This window comes from Protomyctophum parallelum (assembly GCF_964188405.1).
Source record: "Protomyctophum parallelum genome assembly, chromosome: 12".
Taxonomy (NCBI): Eukaryota; Metazoa; Chordata; class Actinopteri; order Myctophiformes; family Myctophidae; genus Protomyctophum; species Protomyctophum parallelum.
In genome coordinates, this window is record NC_139712.1 from 29,804,826 (window position 1) to 29,830,272 (window position 25,447).

At 44.1% G+C, this 25,447-nt stretch overlaps 3 protein-coding genes across 4 annotated transcripts in view; 1 reads left to right on the forward strand and 2 right to left on the reverse strand.

Annotated features, from left to right (window-relative positions):
• LOC310867949 (uncharacterized protein) overlaps positions 1 to 25,447 on the reverse strand; it is a 241,974-nt gene that overhangs the window by 211,316 nt on the left and 5,211 nt on the right. The window contains exons 4-17 of one of the 2 annotated variants that reach the window (XR_014570044.1): positions 23,799 to 23,965; positions 22,767 to 22,931; positions 21,967 to 22,453; positions 21,591 to 21,731; positions 21,210 to 21,300; positions 20,583 to 20,806; positions 20,022 to 20,264; positions 18,913 to 19,011; positions 17,496 to 17,689; positions 17,116 to 17,290; positions 16,853 to 17,009; positions 15,040 to 15,193; positions 14,625 to 14,736; positions 12,683 to 14,376 (exon numbers count right to left, since the gene is read on the reverse strand). Coding sequence is in view for 1 of the 2 variants with exons in the window: in XM_083778124.1 (XP_083634250.1) it covers positions 14,198 to 14,376; positions 14,625 to 14,736; positions 15,040 to 15,193; positions 16,853 to 17,009; positions 17,116 to 17,290; positions 17,496 to 17,689; positions 18,913 to 19,011; positions 20,022 to 20,264; positions 20,583 to 20,806; positions 21,210 to 21,300; positions 21,591 to 21,731; positions 21,967 to 22,453; positions 22,767 to 22,931; positions 23,799 to 23,965 (2,588 nt within the window). In the remaining variant the exon portion in view is untranslated. Of the gene's footprint in view, positions 1 to 11,954; positions 14,377 to 14,624; positions 14,737 to 15,039; positions 15,194 to 16,852; positions 17,010 to 17,115; positions 17,291 to 17,495; positions 17,690 to 18,912; positions 19,012 to 20,021; positions 20,265 to 20,582; positions 20,807 to 21,209; positions 21,301 to 21,590; positions 21,732 to 21,966; positions 22,454 to 22,766; positions 22,932 to 23,798; positions 23,966 to 25,447 lie in introns of those variants that run through there. The other variant, XM_083778124.1, reaches the window with a different exon arrangement.
• chpf2 (chondroitin polymerizing factor 2) overlaps positions 1 to 25,447 on the reverse strand; it is a 131,243-nt gene that overhangs the window by 55,733 nt on the left and 50,063 nt on the right. The gene's annotated exons all lie outside the window — the stretch shown is intronic.
• LOC310867952 (ATP-binding cassette sub-family F member 2-like) lies at positions 394 to 11,914 on the forward strand. The gene is made up of 15 exons (XM_083778128.1): positions 394 to 514; positions 1,439 to 1,612; positions 2,060 to 2,278; positions 2,824 to 3,006; positions 4,016 to 4,187; positions 5,883 to 5,978; positions 6,410 to 6,512; positions 7,477 to 7,572; positions 7,868 to 7,987; positions 8,201 to 8,290; positions 8,515 to 8,625; positions 9,230 to 9,292; positions 10,059 to 10,187; positions 10,528 to 10,731; positions 11,298 to 11,914. Exons 2-15 carry the CDS (start codon positions 1,465 to 1,467, stop codon positions 11,412 to 11,414), a joined length of 1,851 nt encoding a protein of 616 aa, XP_083634254.1. The 5' UTR covers positions 394 to 514; positions 1,439 to 1,464; the 3' UTR covers positions 11,415 to 11,914.

A 25,447-nucleotide genomic window follows, 5' to 3' on the forward strand; every position in this document is an offset into this window, starting at 1 on the left:
ATGCTGTTATTAAATGAGGAATTATGGTTTCAATATTCCTCAATCACTCACTTACAACCAAGTTACCAACCACAGCAGGATGACAAGTCAAGACAGACGACAACTGAAAGCCCATTATGTATCGTGATTCGTATGGGAAAGAAAATAAACCAGCTGAGCTACATATGGAGATGCTTGGCTCTGGCTCCCTGCCAAGACATGTGGAAACATCACCATCACTTTCACAACCAACCAGCCAATCACAGTCAGCGACGCTGGGCTTTTGCCGGGCAGGAAAAGCAGACCATTTTTTACCGCAGTCCCAGGATGAGGGGCGGGGCTAGCTTTAGCGACCGCCCCTCAGTGACCATATACGGCGCGTCTGGCGCTCTGGAGAGAAGACGAGCCTCATCAAGCACCACCCCGTCCACCCGGCGTCGATTCGGCGGACACAGTACAGTACAGTGAAGTAGTGTGGTCTTGGTCCTGGTCCAGAAGACACGAGACATCCCGCTACAACGCTCTTATCCGCCAGGTAAGGACGATATTAACACCGGTCCAGGTTAAATAACCTCGCCAGTGTCGTTATGAGTCACATTAATGTGTCATTGAGTCGTGGTTTTGTTGACATCTCGGCTGGTAAAGAGATGAACCAACCGGCTTTTTTTTCAGAGCCGGGTCCATAAAACGGGGCCTCCGTCAAGCTAATGCTATAATAGCATTGTGAATGATACATACGTACTAGGCCTGTTAGCTTGGACAGCCTGGTGGAGAGACAGACAACTGTCTGAAATAACAATTTAACCAAAGCTATGTGTGATGTACACACGGTATAGGTAGAGATATAACACTAGGGCTTACGTTGGCTTAGTTATAGCAATTGTCATTGGCTCCGTTTATGGTTAAACTTGGGGCTCAAATTAGGGGCTAATGTTGGCTAGCTAGTAGCATAGGCACTTGGAACACAACGTGTTACTTAGCACTAGCAGCAGGTGAAAGAAACGATGAGCAAACTACGTTTTTGACTGAATGTTCTCCTCTAAACATGTGTCGTGGTTTGGGTGTATTCTAGTCGGTATTCTACAAAAAGTAAATGGTCAAAATGGTGGTGTAAGCCGGTATTCAGCGGTGGGAACAAATGCCGGTAAAAATTGCGACACTATTTTTGTATGCCGGTAAAAATTGCGACACCGTTTTTCCTGGCAATTGAATACACCGAAAACACCATTTAAAATATGAATATGCTATTGATTGATATCTAAAATCAATTTGGCTGCTGTTTTTTTTTTTTTTTTTTATCGCACGAGCCATTGTTCTAAGTGATGGAAAACCGTTAAATGTATCTACACAATGCTGGTTCACTCGGTGGTCAATGACTCGTCATCATGTTGGATGCTATTGAAATGCCTTAGCGAGCAGCACAAATGAATGACTGTACATGATGTTCCTCTTCCTACAGGTCTTAATAACAGTCTAAACACAACCATGCCATCCGACCTGGCCAAAAAGAAGGCAGCTAAGAAGAAGGAAGCAGCCAAGAATCGCCAGCGGACCAAGAAGACCGATGAGAATGGAGAGGAAGAAACCCAGCAGGATGAAGCTGTGGAGAACGGGGCAGAGAGCATTAGCAATGGTAATGGTTTAAATCAAACACACATTTTACTGTTTTATTTCTATAATGAGGCTATGTTACTCTCGACTCCTGCAAACAATACTCTAAATACAAAGATGATTTGGTACCTATACTTTTCCCTAGTGGACGCATTCTCAGCCCCCCACCACACTATAAAATGCACTTTTTGGCCAGAAAATAAAATATTTTAAGGAAGGAAAAGTCTTGGCGATTTTTCTATTGACTATCTGAGGGTGCAGTGGAGTAATTAAAACATATTTATTTCTTCCAGTGAAATTATTTTATTTTATTTTTTGCAGAAGTCGACAGGCTGTGTAGTCTTCAAGCGGCTGCAGGAAGTCGATGATAACATAAGTCCTTAAGGCTATGGAAGAGAAGATACATTAGGGTTGTCGTCTGAATTAATTCACTAATAAAACACTATTGATTCAATTTATTTTTAAACAGGAATTGAAAGCTTGGGCTTGACCAAGGAGATAGATGAATATGAGCTGGCGAAGACTGAGGCGCGTTCAGTGACCGGGGTGCTGGCATCCCACCCTAACAGCACAGACGTCCACATCGCCAGCCTCTCGCTCTCCTTCCACGGCCAGGAGCTGCTGTTAGACACCAGCCTGGAGCTCAACTCGGGCCGACGCTACGGCCTCCTTGGCCTTAATGGCACAGGTAAGAAACTAGCCTCCCCTTACAACCAGTGGTGATCTGCATGTATTTCTAAAGTTACAATTTATGGACTTTTATTAAGACGTACTATATAGGTATAGATGTAACAACAATAGAGCTTATGTGGGTTTAGTTCTAGCTATTGTCATTGGCTTGCTCTGTTTATGTTAAAACTCAAATTAGGGCTAATGTTTGCTAGCTAAGTGAGCAGCATGCACTTTGAACATATGTTGGTTGGAGGCTGGCGATAGAAACTATTAGCAACTGCATTTGTGAATGTTATTTTCTTTTTTTAAATAATTTTTATCCCAAGATTTTGTAACTCATTTTTCACCCCTGTGTCAATTATCTAATGTGATCCTGGGCTCTACACACCCTCCGCCAACCTGGGGAGAGCAACGGACTTGAACTCATGCTTGTGAATGTTATTTTCAACCTTATTTTCAACCATATGCCTTACACAAGAAAGGATATAAAGCCATTGGCTTATCATGTGTGTGAAATTAATTAAATGTATTCTGTATTTATGAATGTCTTTTTTTTTGCAGGAAAGTCCATGCTGCTGTGTGCTATCGGGCACCGTGAGATTCCCATCCCAGAGCACATAGACATCTACCACCTGACGCGAGAGATGCCCCCCAGTAACAAGACTGCTCTGGAGTGCGTGATGGAGGTGGACGAGCAGAGGATCATACTGGAGAAGGAGGCGGAGAGACTCGCTTCAGAGGACTGTAAGTTCTGCTTATTTTAACACTAATTATGCTAAGGATGTCTACTTTATACACATCTTTTCTAATCAAACTGTGGGGGGCCTTAAACGTGTGTACACGTCTTTAGGTCCTTTTACATGATATCAAACTTTTGGCCTTTCCTTCAGCGATCCTAGACCTGTTTCGCGCATGCGCACTGCCGTTCACTTCCTTGTTTACGGCCCGACTAAAGTGTCTCTTTACTCTAAAATCAAAGGCTTCGGATCTGTTACTTCCGTGTTGCGTACTTGCGTAGCATAACACTGACATCATTGACCAATCCTTTTATCTTTACTGTTCATGTGTGCTCAGCTTTAGCGAGCAGCAACAACAGCTGCAGCCTATTTTATCATGATCGCGCTAATGAAACAAAACTACATGGTGACGACACAGGATAATTATTTCAAAACAGTCAAGTATCAGAAGTTGATTTTACCCAGGTAAAAATGCGTCGCTGCATCTTTAACTAAAGTTTTCCCACATAAGTCCAAAGTAATTTCTGAAAAAGACATATGCCTAACCTTTTTTTATCGTTTGTTATATTGTTATAGCGCCATTTCTAGGTCAATGATATATCATTATGTTGTGATATAATAATAATAATAATTTTGTCCTAACACAAACATTAAATGCCATTGACAATGAATGGACAATTTCAAAATTTTGCGTAACACAAACCTTGGTGACGAATGTGAGGAAGCAAATTGTGATTGGCCGGAATGAGATGATGTATGATGATCAAAGCGCCCCTCACTTCACACGGGTGTGATAGAGTAGCTACATATGGCTGAGTCATGGTGACATGAGGGCGTTCCCACTTACTGGTTCTCCCTCGAGTCAATTGTAATAAGACCCCGGCTTGAGACATAGGCAGACATTGTCAAGAAATATGTTAGAAGTAGCACACATTGTCCCAAGTGCAGTAACTTGATTATTCACTGATGTTATGTATACTCAACGCAATCCATTTCTGTGTTGTCCTACCCAACAGCGGAGAGTGAGAAGCTGATGGAGCTGTACGAGCGTCTGGAGGAGTTGGATGCTGACAAGGCGGAGGTTCGAGCCGGTCGCATCCTCAACGGTCTGGGGTTCGATGCTGCCATGCAGAGGAAGCAGCTGAAGGACTTCAGTGGAGGCTGGAGGATGCGTGTCTCTCTGGCCAGGTGAAGGAACATCTCGTATTACAGCACTTTGTGGGGACAGGATGTAGTACACAATTTAGCTGCTTGTTTAATTTCCTTCCTGAACATGGTTCTGATAGGCCAGGGCGCTCTGGTGTCTTATGTGAACACATGTGTTTGGGGGGAGGGTGACATTGGTCATTGCATGTGCTCCTACAGGCTGGGGGTGGCGCCTGTCAGTAGGGAGTGTTGGGTGGGACAAGTAGTACGAGGGCTCCCCATCGTCCTGGTGGGGGCTCCTCACTGGCAGGTGAGTCGGTAGGATACAACAGCAGTGACAACACAAATGTTACTCTAAATAAAATAAAAAACTTGTGTGAAGTGAGGGGCTCTCTTATCATCATACATCATCACATTCTGTGTTCAGCCAATCGAATCATCACATTCCGTGGTACACACAGACCCACAAAGCCTGGCATAGGAGACTCCTTGTCAGAGAAGAGTTTGCGAAAAGATGTTTTTATGTGTACGTCAGTGTGGAACTCTATTTGGTCAAGAATGACTGAAGAGAAGCGAGAGACAGACCATTAGATCACACAGAAAGATATACCCTTACAACTTAATATTCTACTTTATTCACATCACAAACATTCCTGTATTGTAAATATAGACATCACTGATTGAAGACACCCCTTGACCGCTAGTTAAGAGACTAAAGCTATCATAGTTTTCTGAAAATGGTTAGTCCGTTCAGGAATCATGAGTGGAAAGAAGAATATGAAGCAAAGACGAAGGCTGAAATCCAGGTGATGAGACAAGTGACGATTCAGGAGGTCAAACACTCAGTAGAACTCTGTAAAAACTCTGCAAAGGTTAATGTCCATCAGTCTTCATATAGGGACTGAGGACAGCTGTCTCTCAGCTGGATAAGATACTTGGTCCATCAAAAGGAAGAGAGGGATCACATATGCCCCCAACAATGTTTACTGGACTATAAGGTGAGGAATGGAAATGAGTACAAGGCTCTTACTGAACCCTCTTGTTGTCCTCCCTGTAAGAGAAGCTCCAGACAGTGGGAGTGTTTGTGGATTATGAGGAGGATTTGGTCTCCTTTTATGACGTTGAGGCCAGAGTTCATCTCTATTCTTTCACTGGCTGCACCTACACTGAGAAACTATATATATTCTTCAGTCCTGGTCTTCATGTTGGTTGTGCAAACTCTGACCATCTCTCCTGTCAACATGGATGCTGATCTCGGTGAGGACACATGTCCCCTCCAGCTTAAAAAAAGAAAAACAATATAGCTGAAAGCAGTGATAACACGAGGTCAAGCCATAAAGGCAATATAGCTATATAAAAAAATCACACCTGTGTGAAGTGAGGGACGCTCTTATCATCATGCATCAACTCATTCCGGCCAAACACAATTTGCATCCTCACTTTTGTCTTCAATGTTTGTGTTTGCGCAATGTTTTTTTGGCCATTCATTGTCAATGGCATTCAATGTTTGTGTTGGGACAATGTTTGTGTTTACACAAACCCTCAAAGCTGGACATAGGAGGGGCTAGCTCCCCTCAAAAAGGGCATCCAAAGAAGTTCTGATAATTCCATTCAAGTGTAAAGAAGCTGATGGGGGTGTTTATGAGTGTTAATCTTGTTTTAATGCGTTGTGTAGATGATCCCTTCCAGCAAAGAGACCGTAATGAACTGATTAGATGTTGTTTTCTGTTCCCCCAGAGCCCTGTTCATCAAGCCCTTCATGTTACTGCTGGATGAGCCCACCAACCACTTAGATCTGGATGCTTGTGTGTGGTTGGAGGAAGAGCTCAAACAGTAAGTCAGCCACATACACAGACCCCAAGGGAGCGGTTCCATTTTGTTTTGTTAAGCTCCAAGTCTTTGAAAATCCACTTTATTTTCCAATTTCTTTAAATGATTATCTAATGTGTGTCCTTAAATATAATCATCTAATATGTGTGCATCCTATGTGATGGGCATGGAACAAATTACTTTAAACATTCAATAGTGTGGATGATGTACTTTACTAAATTCAGCTAATGAATGATAAAATGGTAATTACAGGCCCCTGTTTTCAATATTTTGCCACACGGCATCAAATAAAGACATTAAACAACTTAAATGGGAGAGGATCCCTCCTGTTTAATCTGCCGATGATAGAAATGCGTCCAGTTAATCCTTGGGTACTTGAGAACCCAACATGTTTTTAGCACACACACAAACCCCACTTTGTGCTTTCCTGTCAGGTTCAAGCGAATCCTTGTGCTCATTTCACACTCGCAAGACTTCCTCAACGGAGTGTGTACGAACATCATCCACCTGCATCAGAAAGGCCTGACGTACTACACGGTAAGAACACATCAACAACAATGCACTGGGGCGCTTTCATCACCATGTATCATACATCACTCACATTCACAACGGACAGGCAGACACACATGCGCACAAAGCTGTGCATAGGAGAGGCCAGCGCCCCTCAAAAACCTAAAAACCCCAACATACGCCGTGGCGGATTTAACAATCTGGGGGCTCACAACAAAGCTTCAGCAGTACTTACTGAGTAGACTGTCGCATAAGGGGTGTACCACACAAGTGGCAGAGGGCGCAACAAACATCGGATGTTTTGGACCTGAGGCCTTCCTCATGGCCGACACGGCCAATGTTTGTTGCTGCTGGGGGAAAAGTGCTGGTATTCTTTTCTATCACTATTTCTACCTGTTACGTCCTTACTTTAAACTACTCCACTGAGTGCTTGCTGCTTCTCTTCTCTTTAATGTGGTCATTCAACACATTTTATTTTGAGATTGTACTATTGTCAATTGAACCAAGTAGCCAAAGCGACTAGCCAAATTACCCAATATTACGTAAGAAAGAGTATTGTGAAATTAGCCAATACAAGCTTGTACTTTGGCTATTTTGACTATCTGTGAAACTAAGTCAAACTACATGTAAGGCCTACAATTCCAAGTGCTTATCAGGGTGGCGGTGGGTCCCCACATTCAAATAAATGATTATTTTGTGTGAAATGTTTGGGAACACTTGCCCTAATGCACCAGTCATCTCTATCCAAGCCAGATATAGAGTTTAATAAAGACAGGCAGGATATTGGCCAGCTTGAACGGCATCAGTCCTGATTCGGCAGAGCCTTTACAGTTCTTTTTATGGACTCTGCCGTCTGTGATCTCATAAAGCCCTATATGGAAGGTTGCGGGGGTGAAATGTGTTACTAAGTACACGCGCACGTGTGTGTACTAGTAGGTTTGTGCAGCCCTCTGTGGGATGACCGTTGCAACATCTATTTTTATTTTTGAAGGGTAACTACGACCAGTATGTGAAGACGAGGGAGGAGTTGGAGGAGAACCAGATGAAGCGCTTCAACTGGGAGCAAGATCAAATAGCACACATGAAGGTAAACGAGGACACCGTGTGGTGGATTGGTGGTACTGCTCCACAGAAGGGATGGGAGAATGAACATTGCATAACCTTGTCGGGCAATTTGTAAATGAATTCCCTACTTGATCATACTACAGTGTCACTCAGAAGTGGCAGATTGTAATTTGTTTTATTTAAATCCTGAACGGTAACAGTTTTGGACATACGACAGACTATGCTAACGGTCATTCTTCTACACATTTATGGCTTTTTGCAAAGAAAACATCTTGGGTTCAAAAATCTAAAGCCTGACTTTGCCTCCTCCCCTCCAGAATTACATAGCCAGGTTTGGTCATGGCTCTGCGAAACTGGCACGCCAGGCTCAGAGCAAAGAGAAGACGCTACAGAAAATGGTAGCCTCAGGCTTGACTGAAAAAGTTTCAAATGACAAGGTAAGAATCTTCCATAAACATGAATGGTCTCAGAAAATGAAAGGTTAATGCCTCAATCTGTGATTTCTTCAACTGGTTGGCCGTATGTAGAACAGCAGCAACATAATACCTTAAACATCGCCATAAAATGTTCAGTCATGAGATTTCTTTTCAACTTGTATTCTTACTTTATTCCACACACTTAAGCCCTGCCTCTCTCGTGTTTCCCCACAGACCCTGTCATTTTGTTTTCCTCCCTGTGGGAAGATCCCTCCCCCTGTTATCATGGTTCAGAATGTCAGCTTTAGATACAGTGACGACTCAGTGAGTATTACAGCTTGTGTGTGCTACCATTAGTATATACGTTATTTGTTCTATGTAGTTTATATTGTCATTTATATAAAATATATCGTGCCTCGTTTTCATCTCACCTGCCTGTTTTCTTCATTTAATTTATAATAACGTAATGGTTTGGGGCAAAACGAATATGAATGGCTATTTATATTTATGGACTTGGCAACCCCTCATTATTCTGTTTGGCCCTTTAGCCCCACATATATAAAGACCTGGAGTTTGGTGTTGATCTGGATACTCGAGTGGCTCTGGTAGGACCCAATGGAGCCGGAAAGTCCACTCTGCTGAAACTTCTGATGGGCGATGTAGGTTGGGCTTCAAATTCATACTAGAAATGTACCAATGACCTTTCTTTCCTTCCCGATGCCTATACCCAAGTTGTGTATTGGTCGATACCCAGTACCAATCCCATATCGGTGTAATAAATAAATCTAGGACGGTGGTTCTCAAAATGGGGTCCAGGGATCCTCTGTGTTCCTTGAGGGGCTTCCAAAATTACATGTCTAACTCTGAGACTGGGTTCCATTTGTACACTCTGATTTATAGGCGTTCTTGAAATTAATACGTTTGAGAACCATTGATCCTGGAATAAATACATTTTCCATTAATGAATAATTAATGTGCAGCTACAAGTTAGTAAAATAATAATGTAAATGGTACAGTAAGAATATAAAACGCTAGTGCAACATCAACTGAAGCATTCAAAAGACAATTATTGATTACTGTGAATGACATCATCAAATTATGTGGCATTGGAATGGCATAGACTGGCCTACTCGCCGATACCAGAATTGTAGCCACTACTAGCTGCAGCTTGTATGATACTGGTTTCATTATCGGAAAAAGTTCATGATCAGAATCAATCAAAACATTTTTTTCTTATTATGCATTCCCTTTTTCCCCCTGTAGCTGCTCCCTAGCGATGGCATGATCCGCAAGCATTCTCACGTCAAGATTGGCAGATATCACCAGGTAAGATGCTGAACCGGTCAGGAAGAATGTGGCTCTATTGAGAATTCCAATCAGATCTCCACTTTTATGATCATGATAATTAATAGGCTCTGCATGAACTAGTCCCAGGTTTCCAGAAGGTGCTGCTAGCTCAAACAAATGAGTTTAACACAGATTCGGATCTTAAATACTGTTGTATACATAAAAGTTAGAAGTATGCCAGAAATGTGACAATAATGAGCAATAATAAATCTGGCAGTTACGACTGAAGTCGCCATGTTGCACATCGAAAGTAGACGATCTATGAGCTCTCAATGTGTTGAGAGCTTGTGCATCGGCTATTTTGGTTATTTTAAGATCGGAGCATTTGAAGTGGTGAAACTAGCAATATGTGCAGAAGCATCTTCCATAAATATATATTTAATATGTGCAGAAGCATCTTTCATAAATATATATTTAATAAAAGCAAAGCTTAAATCCTCAATCTGTGATTTCTTCACATGGTTGGCTGTATGTAGAATTACTAAAACATAATTTTGCATATTGTGTTAATTGTTTAGGAAACGGCATGTGTATGGGAGCTCGTTTCTCACTCTCAAATCGCACATTAAGACCATTTTTCAGGCGTGAGATTTTGTTTAGCTTTTAATCCATAAATCAGGTTGTCTAATTCATAGGGATTATCTATCACTCACTGTTGCATCCTGTGAGATGAGCACATACACGTCTCAGATTAATCGTATGTATGCTCCAATTAAACTTTATTCAATATGAATTTGTGTTCCAGCATCTGACAGAGCAGCTGGAGCTAGACCTGTCTCCTCTGGATTATATGATGAAGTGCTACCCTGATATCAAAGAGAGGGAAGAGATGAGGAAAATCATTGGACGCTATGGCCTGACGGGCAAACAACAGGTGAGAAGGACATCTATCCAGAGGGTCAATGACTTGAACCCTCTATTTTTCTTTTTGTAAAAATCAAAGATGGTTAATTTAGGAAGATCTGCCATCCCAATTGTAGCCACTAGAAGCGAAATGGTTCACAAATCCAAAAAAGGTCTTTTAAAGGAGATGCTAGCCAGTCTACTCTGAACTCATTTCAGAATAATTATTCTTTCATGACTCTCACTTCGTGACCATTTCACTCTACACCAAATCTCTTCACCATTCTCCTCCCAGAATGGGGAAGTTGTGGTTCAAGTTGTTAGGGACGTGAGTCCTTGGCTAAGAAATCTATTGATTGATCCACCTTCAGGTCAGTCCAATCAGGAACCTGTCGGACGGCCAGAAGTGCAGGGTGTGCTTCGCCTGGCTGGCCTGGCAGAACCCGCACTTGCTCTTCCTTGACGAGCCCACCAATCACTTGGACATCGAGACCATCGACGCCCTGGCCGAAGCCATCAATCAGTTTGATGGTGGAGTGATGCTGGTTAGCCACGACTTCCGACTCATTCAGCAGGTACATAAAACACACCGTTGATTTCCCATAAAGATTAGAAATGTATCGGTCCGATACCAGTGTGTAATTTTAAACTAATCTAGGACAGTGGCTCTCAAAGTGAGTCCAGTGACTCTCTGGGTTCCTTGAGGGTGTTCCAAATGTACCCTTACAGGCCTAACTCTTGAGTGTACAAATCAAACCAAATGGCCCAGTCATTGAAATTAAAAGCTTTGCAGCTTCAAGTTAGAGTAAAACAATAATGTAAATAGTACAGTAAGCGTATAAAACGGTTGTGCAACATCAACTGAAGCATTCAAAATAAGAATGAAACATGTGATAAATTATGTGGCATCAGAATAGCATAGACTGGCATTCTAGCCGATGCCTGCATTTTAATGCATGGATGGAGATGTCATTGTCTCTCCTCCATATGGTTATGTTATATATTGATTCAGTAGTTTGAGATGGCGCTATACTACCATCTATCAGTGTCTGTCTCTCAGAGATAAACCGGAACTGGTTGGTCTGTCTGTAAAAATTATCAAGGCCCCATTATCAAGGCCTCATGTCTTTCATTTAACCAGGTGGCACAGGAGATCTGGGTGTGTGAGAAGAAGACCATCACCAAGTGGACCCGCGGCATCCTGGCTTATAAGGAGCATTTGAAAAGCAAGATCAGCAAGCAAGCACACGACCTCTAGAACAACAACTACTAACACACCTTGAACCGCTCAATTTGATCATGCATCGTGGATTTGACCCTCAAACTCCCTGCAAGGGATGAAGATTGGGTTTGCATTTCAGGAATTAAAACCTGAACAGAACTAGTCTCTTATGCATCTTTGTATTTAGGGACCTGTCTGTTGTACCTGATATTTCCATTAAGTTTGACAACGATGTACCCTAACCCCACTCAACCTGACCCAATCCCCTGCTACCCTTCACCTCAGGCTGCACTCTGATTGGCTGATTTCACCAGAAGCGTCTCAGTGCATTTTGGAATGCATTCCATTGTGCTGTCAACAAGCAAGTTTATTATTTTCCAATTGTGATGTTTACCATGTATGCAGCAGCTTATAGGGTCATATTTTCAGATATTTAAAATTTAGATTTCTTTTGTTGTGTAAAAAGAGCAGCAATGCCTTATTTAACAAATGTAAATGCAATAATCTTTGCCGAAATAAATTTACTTAAGTTACAAGCAGACATATTCATGGACCCTTAAATAAATAAACATTAGAAATTTCAAATAACCTTTTTTTAATTATGCATACTGAATGCAGTGCACTTATTTAAAAAAATTAGTATTTTGGGAAAATAAATGTTATTTTTACATCTCTGTAAACAAAAACACAAACGGTATCTCCAGACTCCCCCACACCCCCTTACAAGGAGTTACTTTGGATTCCTGCTTTATGAGCATCAACTTCAATATGCAACCTGGACCATGGTTGGCTGCATTCAATCCAACAGATTCATTACACAGCCACAAGCAGCTTTTAAAGTTCACTGGTCAAATGTTGACTGGAGGAAGTCGCTAGAATCAAACCAAAAACCAAGCATGGAAATGAGTACCCATGATGCATTACTAAGTCACAGCATCACCTTAACATAACGGCCCCATGTTATCCTTCAGAAAACTGGACGCATTACTTAATTAACCCCCACCCCCCAAAATATAATGTGAGCCATTATTTTAAGGTGACTAAAAAAATGTAAAGGAGCAAGGAGCTCTAAACTCACGTTTCCCATAAAATGAACACCTGCTGCTCTACTTTTGGCGTCGGGATGCATTTTTATTGCTTCACTAGATTGACAGGAAACAAAGGGTGGGGGTAGATCATGCAAAACATAAGGGAGCACATCACTATTGTTGGGCAGAAACGCTTACTTCCATATTATCTTTGTTTTTATTCCCCCCGTAAATTATGCCCTACTTGATCACACTAAAGCATCAGAAGTAGCAGACACGCAAGTTCAAAATGCAGCACCAAGCGATGCATTGAGCTTGTTGATCTGCTACTTTTGCCGTTTTTGAATACTGAAAACAGTTTGACATGAGGTTTCCACCCTACAGATGACATTTCTAGTTTTAACTTAACTACAGCTCCTACATGCATGAATGCAAATCCTATTCCCATATGACGTGGTTGCCGCTTAAGATGGGGTTCCTAAACCTTGCCCTTCCAACTACCCCTAAATAGCCTCAGGTTGCAGCACTATTGTGAAATGTCTTAAAATAAGATGAGGGCAGACAGACCTATTTGCCATGAAAAATAAATAGGGTTGGCAGGTTGAAAGTGATTAAACTGGTATTTTATTTACCCCCTTTTGTAAACCTGTGCCCTAAAATCTAAAACTAATTGCAGTAATAAGCAAATTACATTTTGAAATGCAAGTCCTTTGTCTTTTTACTCATTAGATAGTCTAAAAACATTCTATCGTATTACATTTGCATTCAATTTATAGCATTTATGCATAAGCCAAGACTTGAGGGACATTGTAGTGGACCGCGACTACCATGTTCCCACCAGACTGCATCTGGGGTAGAACAGGAAGGCTACATCCAGGTCAAACATGACATACTAGAGCTACAGTAGCTGACCTTTAGCTGTAACTTGCTACAGTAGATAAAGGAGTGCTGTCCTGAGCCCTCAGTGTGTGGATGGTGACGACAAAGATATTGGATTTAACCGTTGGTTTATATAAAGCTTGGCCATGGCGAGGCATGCAGCACCACTGACATTCACCTCCACCTAGCAATGGTGCATAGAGTTAAGAGTTCTCCTTAACGCTATGAGACTGAGGCATCGCCGTTAACAAAATAATGCACTTTTGCTACTCTCCAAAACGGACTAGTTTAAATGTGTAGAAAGACACTCAGCCCTCCACCTTCCATGTAAAATAAAGCTTTTGGCCAGGAAAGAAAATATTCCACCGGACATAATTTTCTTTGTTACTCCAATCTTACATATTTGGTCAATGGAATTTTTCTATTAAGTTCTAGGTGGCGAGGAGAGTAGGTTTTCGACACATCAAAACCATTTGTGAGTAGAGAAGAGTCACATATCTTTAACCCATTTTGGGCGGGAACCCCTTTTGGTGTTTTAAACTGTTATAATTTAGCGAGCTTGTATGTCTACTATTTTTGAAAAATCGGATTTAGAAGATTTATTTTTATTAATTTTGAGGTCGGGCCTAAATGGGTTAAGGAGAATTCCCAACGCTACGGACCAGAGCTAACCTCAACATCTTATAGAGGGCCTGATTCAGAAACACAATGCTCCCTTCTAAATAGATTTCAACTCAGCAGTAGACATGTGATTGAGAGAGATTAGCGCCACTGGCTGCAGTCGAAGCAGTGCAAAATCATCGGGAGACGAGTGTTTGGGGCTGTGACTAGAATCCAGCCCGTCAGAAGGTACAGCTGTGCTTGGGCATGAGCAGGGTCCGGGGGAGCTAACGAAATCCATGGCGGGCTTCTTCAGTGTGCTCCTTCTCCGTCATCGTCTGAGACATCATCGTGGGGGATGATGCGCGTGTGGCTGGCTCGGATGCTGCTGATATTGGTGAAGGAAAGGAGGCTTGCGATGCCGGTGAGGGTCACGCCAGTTCCGTCCAGGTTCACCTGCGCCAGATACATGTGCTTCAGGAATTTAAGACCTAGAGAAAAGTTGTGAACGATACATGAATCAGCAGTTGATTTCAACAGTTGAGGCCTCCTGACTGCCAGGGTGTTAAATGAATTAGCCAGGTGGCCAGGCAGCTGTCATTGGTGTATCTAGTATTCTAAATCAACATAGAATCTGGGTGAATTTCAAGATAAAGTACTGTCAGTTGAATACTCCACTGACTTGATACAGTAATGGACTCATTCTTTTAGGAGGTATTAAAAATGTCTTAAAAGTCACCGTGATCTGTGATGCGCGTCTTGCTCAGGTTGAGCTTCAGCAGCTGAGGACAGTGGATCAGACCCCTCCTCAATACTGTGTCTCCCACCTGCGTGCTGGCCAAGCCCAACACCTAGGAAGCAGTGGATAAAAAGCTACATTTAACAAATACCATATATATATATATATAATTTTTTTGCTAAATCAATTCTAAATCAATTTTAAAAAATCAATTTAAATATAATCACAGATGTTTGGAACATTTTGAATAATTTAGATAATTGTTTTTTAACATGAATCTCTTCTGGGGGGTCTCTGGCAAAACAAAAAAAATCAGATGGGGGTTTTCACCTCTGCAGCCAAATATATATATATAATCAATTATCCTTGACATGAAAACGTTTTGAGAACCAAATTGCTCTAAATAACAGTCTACCTGGAGGTGTGGCAGACGGGTGATGAGAGCGGCCACGCCTCTGCTGGTGACGGCCGTGCGGTCCAGACAGAGGTCCTGCAGCTCCTGAAGGCTGCCCAGCGCAGGGAGCCCGGTGTCAGTCACCTGGGTGTTACTGAGGGAGAGACGCACCAGCCTGCGACAGAGAGAGAGAGCCCGGTGTCAGTCACCTGGGTGTTACTGAGGGAGTAGCCTCGGTACCCAGGCTTTTATTTTCGTTCATGTTCGGCTCAAATTCTCCCCTCCCCTCTAGACCAGAAAGGACGCTGGCTGTGCCAGGCTACTGAGGGACACCACAGCACTACAGTCACTGGACTTCTATGATAGAACTAGAGATGTACTGTAACGATACCATGTTTTCCATATACCGATTGTCCATATACCGATTCCCACAACTTGTGCTTTGGGCCTCATGGCTAGTCGGCAAGGCTTACTTTATCAACCAAGAACAGATATATTGTTCAGACACCCGTTACTGCCCCCTGCTGCTAGATGTAATTCAGTATTTAAGTCCAACGTTCGTCCGGGTCCAAGTGGCACCAGCTCCCGTCCGCATCCCATTGTAAATAGAATATCTAAACGCGTGAATCTTTTTAAATTGACGTTATTTTTCAGAAAGGAAGCCATAGAGGGTTAAAATGGGTCTTAATGCTTCCAAATCGAGTGGAATTATTAATGTTTTGTACAAGTGTCCATGACAACAAAAATATATGATGTGGAGACAATAAAGACTATTATTATCATTATTATTGAAGGTGGCAACAGTCCATTTGCTCGGTAAAATATTTCGGGGGATATTTACAATGTGTGCAGGCTTGAGTATGTTGAATCTAGTTTGCATTAATGAGGATTTAGTTGACACAATCAAATAAAATGGTGAGTATTCCATGTGGGGCAGACGGCCTGTCACAGCCAGATTTTGGAGAGCAGCGCAGCTTTGTTGTTGCGAGGAAAGCGGTAAAATGAGACTTTCGTGGTTGTTTTCGTCTCAGATTTAGTCCGACGGAGCGTCACAGTATAACTCCATGGGGACACAAAAGCGACACAAAAGTAGGACCCGGAAGTATCTCAGGAGGGGGCGCTCACGTCACAGCTAAAATACTGATTGTTCCCACAGCAGGGTGGAACCCCTTGATGAGAAAGAGACAAGGGGGAAATATTTGGGCAGAACACACAGCCCACACCTGAGCAAGGACAGCAGCACTATTTTACCACAATACAACACGATTGACTAAGAAGAAAATAGTGTGGTTCCGTTATATTGAACTCTCACATTTATACTGATTTATTTACACGGACAGCGAAGCTGATCGTTTTAAGTTTGTTTGTTTGTTAAACAGCACTGTAGTTGTTACAAACACTGGACCCTTGAATTGTGCGTCTCCAACTCTCAACTATTCTGTCTACGCGCTGGCCGGCGACTTGAAAACTAAGGTAGGACAAGTCTCCATAACACAATGCTAACTAACCAATACCGATCAGCTACCAGTGTGTAATTTCAGTATGTGTATTGTTTTTTTTCCAAAAAAGAAATGAAAATAATTGAAACAACACGGCCCCCTCACAATATGAGTAACCAGAACCAAGGACGGGTGCTTTTGATGAATCTAACATTTGAGTTTGAATTTGCAGTGGGTGCGTGTCTGATCAAATTATTACTATCAAATCTAAACACTGAATCGAGCAACTTAAAAACTGTCAGGGGTGTTCACAAAAGCCTGAGTAGACGATAAAATGACCCACATTTGTTTTTAGGTGAAATATCCCTTTAACTAACTGTAGTTAAAATTTCTACCTGGTCATGGATGAAAGCAGGCTGACTCCTAGGTCTGTGACTTGCGTGTAGTCAGTGAGGTCCAGCTCTGAGAGATGAGCCAGTCTACAGAGGAAGGACAGCCCAGTGTCCGTCACACAGTGGCGTCCAGGGAGGGTCAGGTGGGTCAGCCTGAGACCTGCGAGACACACCGAGGACCGTTTAAAAAAAGGAACTAGCAAACATGGTACTACAATTCACATCGACGTTCAGCACTCGCTAAACTTTCACGTCCTTCTACACACCTGAGATTATCTGCAGAGTGTGATTTCCATCCGCTACAGGGATCCCCGCCAGGCTGAGGGCAGAAAGGGCGGGGTGGTCGGCCAGTCGCTCCAGGGAGCCCTCCGTCACTCCTGTGCCGTCCAGGTTCAGAGTCTGCAGGCTGGACAGCCCCGCCAAGGCCGATACGTCACTGACCTATAGGGAAGAGCAACGAGTATGGCCGCATTTTGAGACCAGTTTTTCTGACCATTTTTTTTTTAACTTTAACTCAAGAATGAATTACAGACTTTTACTTGTATTTCTATATTGCAGTATTGATACTTTTACTTAAGTAAAACATTTGATTACTTTTTCACACCACTGAAACAAAGCTCCTTTGAATTGAACCGAGTACCAGTACCTTGGTCTGTTTGATGCTGAGCAGTCGTAGCTGTGGCGCGCAGCGGGCCAGGGCGCTCAGGGTGGCCTCGGTCACGGCTGTCTGGTTCAGGCTGAGCTGGGTGAGGCAGGAGGGAGCAGACTGCAGATACGGCACCATCCCCGCGTCACTGACCTTGGTGTGGTCCAGAGACAGGGAACACAAGCTCTTCAGCCCTGGGAATAGGAAACAAAACTTGGAGTAATGCGCATGGTTTAACACACAGGCTCCCAAACACTGGGTCAGGACCCATTTGTGGGTCACAGACCCATTTCTATGGGTCACGACTCAAGTAAAATTCCCATTTATTTTACCTACATTTAAAAAAATAATCTATATATCAAATATATAATTTTTAGGGCTGACCTTTACTAATCGATAGGAATGGGTCTTAGTCGACTATGTTTTTTTTTTTTTGCATGATTCAGAAGAGCAGATGCTTTTCCGGTCATAAAAAAACAACTACATACGTAGTGTATGTGTACGTACGTGTCCGTGCTGCAACACCTAAAGTGATCAGCAGAACGCACGCGCACACACATGCACCACTCACTTCAGACGGATCAGATTTTTGTCTCCACCAGGCCGAAGGCATGGGGGGAGAGTATGTTTTGCACTCCGTCCGTCCGTGTGTGTGTCCGTCCGTCCGTCCGTCCGTGTGTGTGTGTGTGTGTGTGTCCGTGAGCAGCTAATCTCGGCCACCGTTAACCCGGTCGATGCCAAATTTTGCACACACACACCCGCTTTGTTCAAAACAAGTTTTTGCACAGTACACCTACAGATTTTGTCCAAACATCACGCAAATTGGTACACAGTCTCTCTAGAGCCATTCAACTAAACCGTTGAATGGCTCACCGGTTCACAGGAGTGCTCAGTTTCAAACAAAATGCTGCAAATCATGAACACATCACATTTCCGTGAAATTGTGCACCCACATTCCCACTAGGCCGAGGACAAAATGCCACATGAACAATTTCAACTCAGCCTCAAGGTGGCGCTATAACTGGCCGAAAAGTGTTTTTACCTCTAACTGCACGGATCTGTGGATAACTTTGTATGCCAACTCCCTAGAGGCCAAGGAAAAACCTTTGCCTGGAATTTTTTACTTTTGTTGCCCTTTTATCCAACCACCAGATGAAGGCAAGCTGCAATGTCCTACATTCCTATCCTGGTGGAGACCTGTGCCCAGAAGGGCACTTTTTCTAGTTTCTTATGTTTCAGTCTGACACCATGTTTCACAGAACAGCTTATGTTGTGTTGTGGTGTTCTTGCACGTAGCACTTGGGGAGAGATTACATATTACATAATAGATAGATTTATTCATGCCCCTTATTATGCAGACTCTCTGGGCCTCAATCGCAAGACTGTGTGACTGGCTAAGGTCGTAAAAGGACGATACCTGTGATGTGCTGAAGACAGGAGTCCGTCAGTTTGCAGCAGGAGGCCAGGTTGAGATACTGGAGTTTGACCAGACTTGACAAGACTGACAGGCCAGCGTCTGGATGATAGAAGAACAAAAGATGATTATGGAATATTATAGCATCTTGTTTGGCTTTGGATAATCGCCTAGCAACTGCAATGCATTCATATTAGGGTTGTCCCGGTCCGATCGGGGCCAATCATATTCAAATGATCGGAATAGGATCGGGATAAAAGAAAACTGCAACTTGCAGCGTGGGCGCCTGGGCGGTGTTATTGGGAAGCACCGCCCACGCTGCAAGTTGTAGCCGCACATATTTGGGATCCTAGAAGCGTTTTTTGAAGCCTCTGCTGTCTGCAGGCTTTTGCTCTCCCCGGTGAGTGCGTTGATCTTGGAAGTTAGATTGGTGAATATTATTTCTCGAAAAACACCTTGGAATGGAGGGGGGGAGACCAGTAGTAAATTCACGGTCATCGCGTCCATTCACAACCTCTTCCCTGAAAACGAAACCTAACCAGTAGGTTAGGTTAGCCCCCCCCCAATCATGGCCACGAGACTACTGGAAGGTCAAAGGCTAAGGGACCTCCCCCGACAAGACAAGGATGTCTGAAGAAGTTACACTCTCAGCCGCACACAATTTAGCAAAACGTCAACATCAGGAAGACACAGCCGTGTCAGTACAGTACATACCAGTGATGAGCGGCGAGTTGACCAGGCTCAGGTACATACCAGTGATGAGCGGCGAGTTGACCAGGCTCAGGTACATACCAGTGATGAGTTGACCAGGCTCAGGTACATACCAGTGATGAGTTGACCAGGCTCAGGTACATACCAGTGATGAGTTGACCAGGCTCAGGTACATACCAGTGATGAGTTGACCAGGCTCAGGTACATACCAGTGATGAGTTGACCAGGCTCAGGTACATACCAGTGATGAGTTGACCAGGCTCAGGTACATACCAGTGATGAGTTGACCAGGCTCAGGTACATACCAGTGATGAGTTGACCAGGCTCAGGTACATACCAGTGATGAGTTGGCCAGGCTCAGGTACATACCAGTGATGAGTTGACCAGGCTCAGGTACATACCAGTGATGAGTGGCGAGTTGACCAGGCTCAGGTGCTTCAGAGTGCTGAAGGCCCGGAGCTGCCGCAGGAGCTCGTTGGTGGAGTACGGGTAGCAGTTGAGGATGAACTTCTGCAGCGGGCAGCCGAAGAAAAGCTCCAGGGTGCGCGGGCGCAGCAGCCGCTCGCCGGACATGTGGTTGAGCAGGAGCTCGGCCAGCTCTGGCGTCAGACACGACAGGCTGCTGATGTACTGCATGCTGGGAGCTGTGCGACAGTGGAGAGAGAGAGAATGATCAGAGTGGTTGAAGTGGTCGCGGAACGCTTTAATTGGGTTTCATGCATTTTGTCCCGTCAATGATTCGTTCAGCGTTGTTGGACTTCAAAATTATACAGGCAGTGGCACGGCCAACAGGCTGCCTCAAATACTTTATCTGAAATAAAGCATAAAATGCTATTTTATATTATTTTATAAAATGTCTTACTGAGGGGTACAGAAATGTCTCTTTTGACACTTTGGACATACGTACTTGTCTGAGCGTTACGTCTAAATAAGAAATAAATGTCATTGTTTATGTCCCTGACCCGTCATGAGGTAGACCGTAGCCCGGGTAGAGAGGACACATAGGGAGGGGATGCTGGGCGTTCTGAAGGGTCTCTTGGGAGGCGACGGGTGTCCCTGGACGTTCTGAGGGTCATCCTGGTGTTCTGCTGCTCTCTGAAGACGCTCTACCGCAGCCAGGCCCGCAGCCGCCCGACCACCGGCGTTATCACGCTCTGGGGGGGCCTCCACCGGTGGCGCCTCCCCCCTGGCACACACACAAGACGGTGAAAGGGGTTAGGGCAAGGGTTCCCAAATCTTTTCAGGACGTGGTCTCTCAAAATAATCATATTTTAACTGGGGTCTGGGGTCCCCCCCCCCCCCTGACAGGCACTTGAACTTGTAGGAGTTGAGACATTGCATTTAGTTTGACTCGGTTCCAGATAAATATTGTGAAAATAGACGGCTATTTTATATTGTGTTGTTATATCACAATATTGTGTTATATCGCAGATAAATAAGTAACAGCATATGGAAAGAAATCCTACAAATATATCTTTCAAAAGACTATTCATTAATGATAATACTGCACAGTCACAGTATAGAATATACTCTGTTATATTTCTGTCAGCCGTGAATCCTGTAAAAAAAACTCCTTAGTTGTCACCTACCGGAGGCGATTCCCTTGCTCTGGCCAGTGGTGTCTTGGCTCAAATCCTACTCGGACCCTGTTGTCCGGAAAGAAGGGAAGCCTTGGCATTCCTGCAACAAATACCATAAGTGAGCAATATACCTTTATGTCAAAACATAAGACACTAATTTTTGAGGGTCGCTAGCCCCTCTTATATCCAGCTTTGTATTATGGCCAAAATACATTATACTCAAAAGTCTGAATGTTACAAAATAGTGGAAATGCCATTCGGCCATTTCCAAACTTTTTAGTAAAATGTAAAAAATGTAAACCTTTCTCAACATGGAAACGGCGAGTGCAACGAGTATGCGAAATAAGTGATCATGTCAATTAATTGCGATCAATCACAGAGAGGCAGTACCGTCGAGCGCGTGAGGCGGCTCCCCCTCTGCCTCCAGCCCCTCCTCCTCCTCTTCAGGGTCAACGACATCATTATCCTCCCCCTCGTCGTCCTCGCTGGCAGCCTCCCCGGCCTCTCCGGGAACCAGCTTATTACCCCGCCCTGTGCAGCGGCAACAGTACGAGGAATGTGTTTAGCGAACTGCCCAGACAGCCACTTAGCTCTATCTGTGAATCTCAAGCTCTCATATTGCTGCAGCCTCCTAGCAAGCACAGGCATGCTAATATACTACCGTACTTCAAACTATGATTTGATGTACAGAAAAAAAGAAATTAATAGGACCTTCACTACATACATATTGTTTTTTAACTGTCTGATATGTTTCTGTAAATCTTACCCCATAAGTGAGAGCGTCCAGACACAGACAGTGGGGGAACAACACCAGGGATCCCTGCATAGCCCACTGCCTCTTCCCACAGCTGCTGTGGCAGCGGCGGGGGCGGACCGCACACATCCAGCCCGGCCTCGTCCTGAACAGGGACCTGTGGCTGTGGCGGTGGTGGCGTCGGAGGAACGGCACACAGTGTCTGGTCCTCCTGGAATGATTCAGCTGGGAGTTGTTGAATCACCGGGCTGTGTGGGGGGTCCTGGCCAGGTGTCTCCGGAGGGGTGGTCTGGATGCAGAGGGCGGCGCTGGGCGTGAGGCCGAGGGAGCGCAGGGAACAGGCCAGCTCTGCCTCCCCGAAGCGCTTCCGCGGGAAGCCCTGCAGGAGAGAGAAGGCGTGCAGGGAAGGGTGCCGCCCGGCGATGTGCTCCACCACGTGGCGCAGAGGGGCGTCGGCCGGGAAACGCTCACGCATGGACTCTCCGGAGGGCAGCCGAATCTGCAGGAACGCAACGGCACAAAGTGAAATCCAAATATGAATTAAAGCTAAATAAAATCTGAAGTGATTCCACCACACACTAGCGTTGTGTAACAATTAGCACAATATGTACATTTATGATGTTTTGGTAGCCATACAGCCAACCAGTTCACACACACACACACACACACACACACACACACACACACACACACACACACACACACACACACACACACACACACACACACACACACACACACACACACACACACACACACACACACACACACACACACACACTCTTCAAAGTTGAGACTTGTGATAGTCTCACCATGAGTATACAGTTGTTATCCACATTTGTCTGAATCTTCCCCCCTAGCCTCTGGCCTTGGTCATTGGAAGGAGAAGTTTCACTCTCAGCAGCTGCACTGGGCTGGGTCTTTCTCTGCAAGCTCTTTCGGTCCTCAGCAATCCGCTTCAGCACCAATTCACGCTCCTGGTAGACCAGTAAAAAGAAAACACACACAGAAAGATGCGTTTTATGGTTGTCTGAAACTCTGAATGGAGAAAGTCACTAGTACCATTTTAAGCCTTGCAAATAAGACTTTGTTAATCTACTTTGCTCCTGTGTGCATGCTTAAAGGTGGAAGTTAAGAGGGTTTGTCAGAGTAATGCAGACTTGTGCTTGTTGATTATTTGAGCCGTTGTTTTTGTTTTTTACTGTACTTTTGGCATTTGACACTCTTAATCCAGAGCAATTTACAGAAAGCAAGGTAAACACAAGGTAATACATCAAATGCATAGAAAGTAATCTAGGGTGATAGGTAAACCAAGAACCTATCATGAGTCTAAACAGTACAATATAAAAAAACTAAAAAATAAATAATCTGCAAATTGAAACTATACACACTATAGAGAGCAGTGAAGTCTGACGTCAATATCGGTAGAGGGCGCAAATCCAAATGAAGAATCAACTGAGAAAAAGTAGTTACATTTTCGCTAGAAATCATATATGAGTGACTGACTGTCGTAAACGATACAGAGACACCTCCCCGACAATAACGCTGAGACAGCTTGTTTATTTTTGGACCACAATGCTTTAAGATGACCCCATTTTATTCTCCATAGAGTAATTGCTTCCGTGAACCAGGGGATGAGTGAGTGACGTCAGGACCTCAGCGCTCTATAGGATGCCAGGTCTACAAATGAACCTGGAATTTAAACATGCCATCTAAATTTGATTTTTAGCCTTTGCATAGACCTGCAAGGTCGTCAAGGCTAGGGCAAGTGCTACGGGCTAAGGTGGAGTCTGAAGACTTGAGTCTTCATATTACGGCGGAAAATTGGCAGTGAGTCTTCAGACCTGTTTCTTCTGTCTTCTCTCTGCCTTGGCCTCCTGAGCCACACGGTGTCTCTGCTGCTCCTGGAAGTCACTCTTGTCCTGTTTGATCCGGGATTCCACCGGCGTTGGCTCTGTGGAGGTGGTGGAGGACGGCTGCTGCGACAGGTTCAGGGCCAAAGATGGGGATGCTGTGGAAAATGCAGAATCCAATGACATTTTGTCAACACTACAGTGACATAGTTTAGTTTATTTATATGCACAATAAAAACAGTACAAAAAGGTAACATTATTAAAAGACACGTCACAGAAATATATGCAGGTGAGAAAGGAAACTCATATAGGGCTTCTATGCAAGCAAGTGGAAGAATAAAACATTTTGCTTCCATTGCCAAAGCAAATTCACATCTTCTGCTTTACATGGATTTCAAATTTGGTGAACCTTGACCAGGGCCTCAAACAATAACAAAGACCACCTGTCATTGGCAGGTGTTTTCTTGTGTGTGTGCGCGAGCGCGCGCGTGTGTGTGTGTCAGCAGTTAATGATAATTACTTTCTTACTGTGACCACCTGAACAGATTTCGCAGCACATGGGAATTTCCAAAGCCTGCCGTGGCACATATGCAGATCAATTTGCCATATTCATGGATTGTGCAAGCTTTGCGTGACGTCTGCCCTACCATAATTATAAATGGTAGTGGCCGTGGGCACGACTCCATTCTGTTACAAGGCAAGGCTCTGTGCTACTATATCGTACCACGTCGACCGTGTGTGAAATGTCCCGCCAGACAGTGCAGCCGAAAGGAGCATCCAAGAGAGACGAGTATGCTTCAGTGGCAGTAGGGCACAAGGTGTACTCGTTTGGAGGGCACAGCGAGAACAACAAGGACCAGATTGGCATACATGTCTTCAACACAGTGTCTTTGAGCTGGATGCTGCCCCCAGTGACAGTTGGAAGAGAATGTCACCTTGAGGTTCTCTCCATGCGCTGCGGTCACACAGCTGTCTTGATACAGGATATCATCTACATTTGGGGGGGAAGATACTTTGGACAAAATATGATCAGTAGATTGATACGGCAGGTACTCCACGCATGTTGCAATGTGCTTTATGCATTTGATGTCAATACACACAGATGGTTCAAACCCAGGATGTCTGGGACTATTCCAAAGGCGAGGAGGAGGCACTCAGCCTGTGTTTATGGGAAGGTCATGTATATTCATGGGGGATATACCAAGGCCAAGCTGACTTGCACTAATGACATCTACAAGTTGGACACCACCACAATGGTCTGGGCTTTAATTAACGCCAGAGGCGCTTCAGCACCTGCTTCATCATGGCACTCTGCCACCATCATCGGAACAAAGATGTTTGTATTTGGCGGCCAAGGGAACCAGGGGGTCCTCTACAACAACATCAGAGTATTTGACACAGAGACCAACCTCTGGCTGAGCACACCTTCTGCACAGCAGCAAAGATGCTTTGGCCATTCAGCTTTTGCCTACAATGGAGAGCTGTACATATTTGGTGGCTGGTTCAGCTGTTTCAGTGATCTCTGGAAATTCAATCCAGAGACCCTCTCCTGGAAGAAGGTTGACCCAAAGGGAAAAGGCCCATGTTCGATGACTCTGATGTGCTGTTGCGTGGTGGGAAATCATATCCTGTTTGGAGGA

Coding starts and splice junctions, on each gene's coding strand:
- LOC310867952 (XM_083778128.1), top strand. CDS start 1,465: ATGCCATCCGACCTGGCCAAAAAGAAGGCAGCTAAGAAGAAGGAAGCA. Junction 1,613..2,059: donor GGCAGAGAGCATTAGCAATG/GTAATGGTTTAA, acceptor ATTTTTAAACAG/GAATTGAAAGCTTGGGCTTG. Junction 8,626..9,229: donor TGAAACTTCTGATGGGCGAT/GTAGGTTGGGCT, acceptor TTCCCCCTGTAG/CTGCTCCCTAGCGATGGCAT.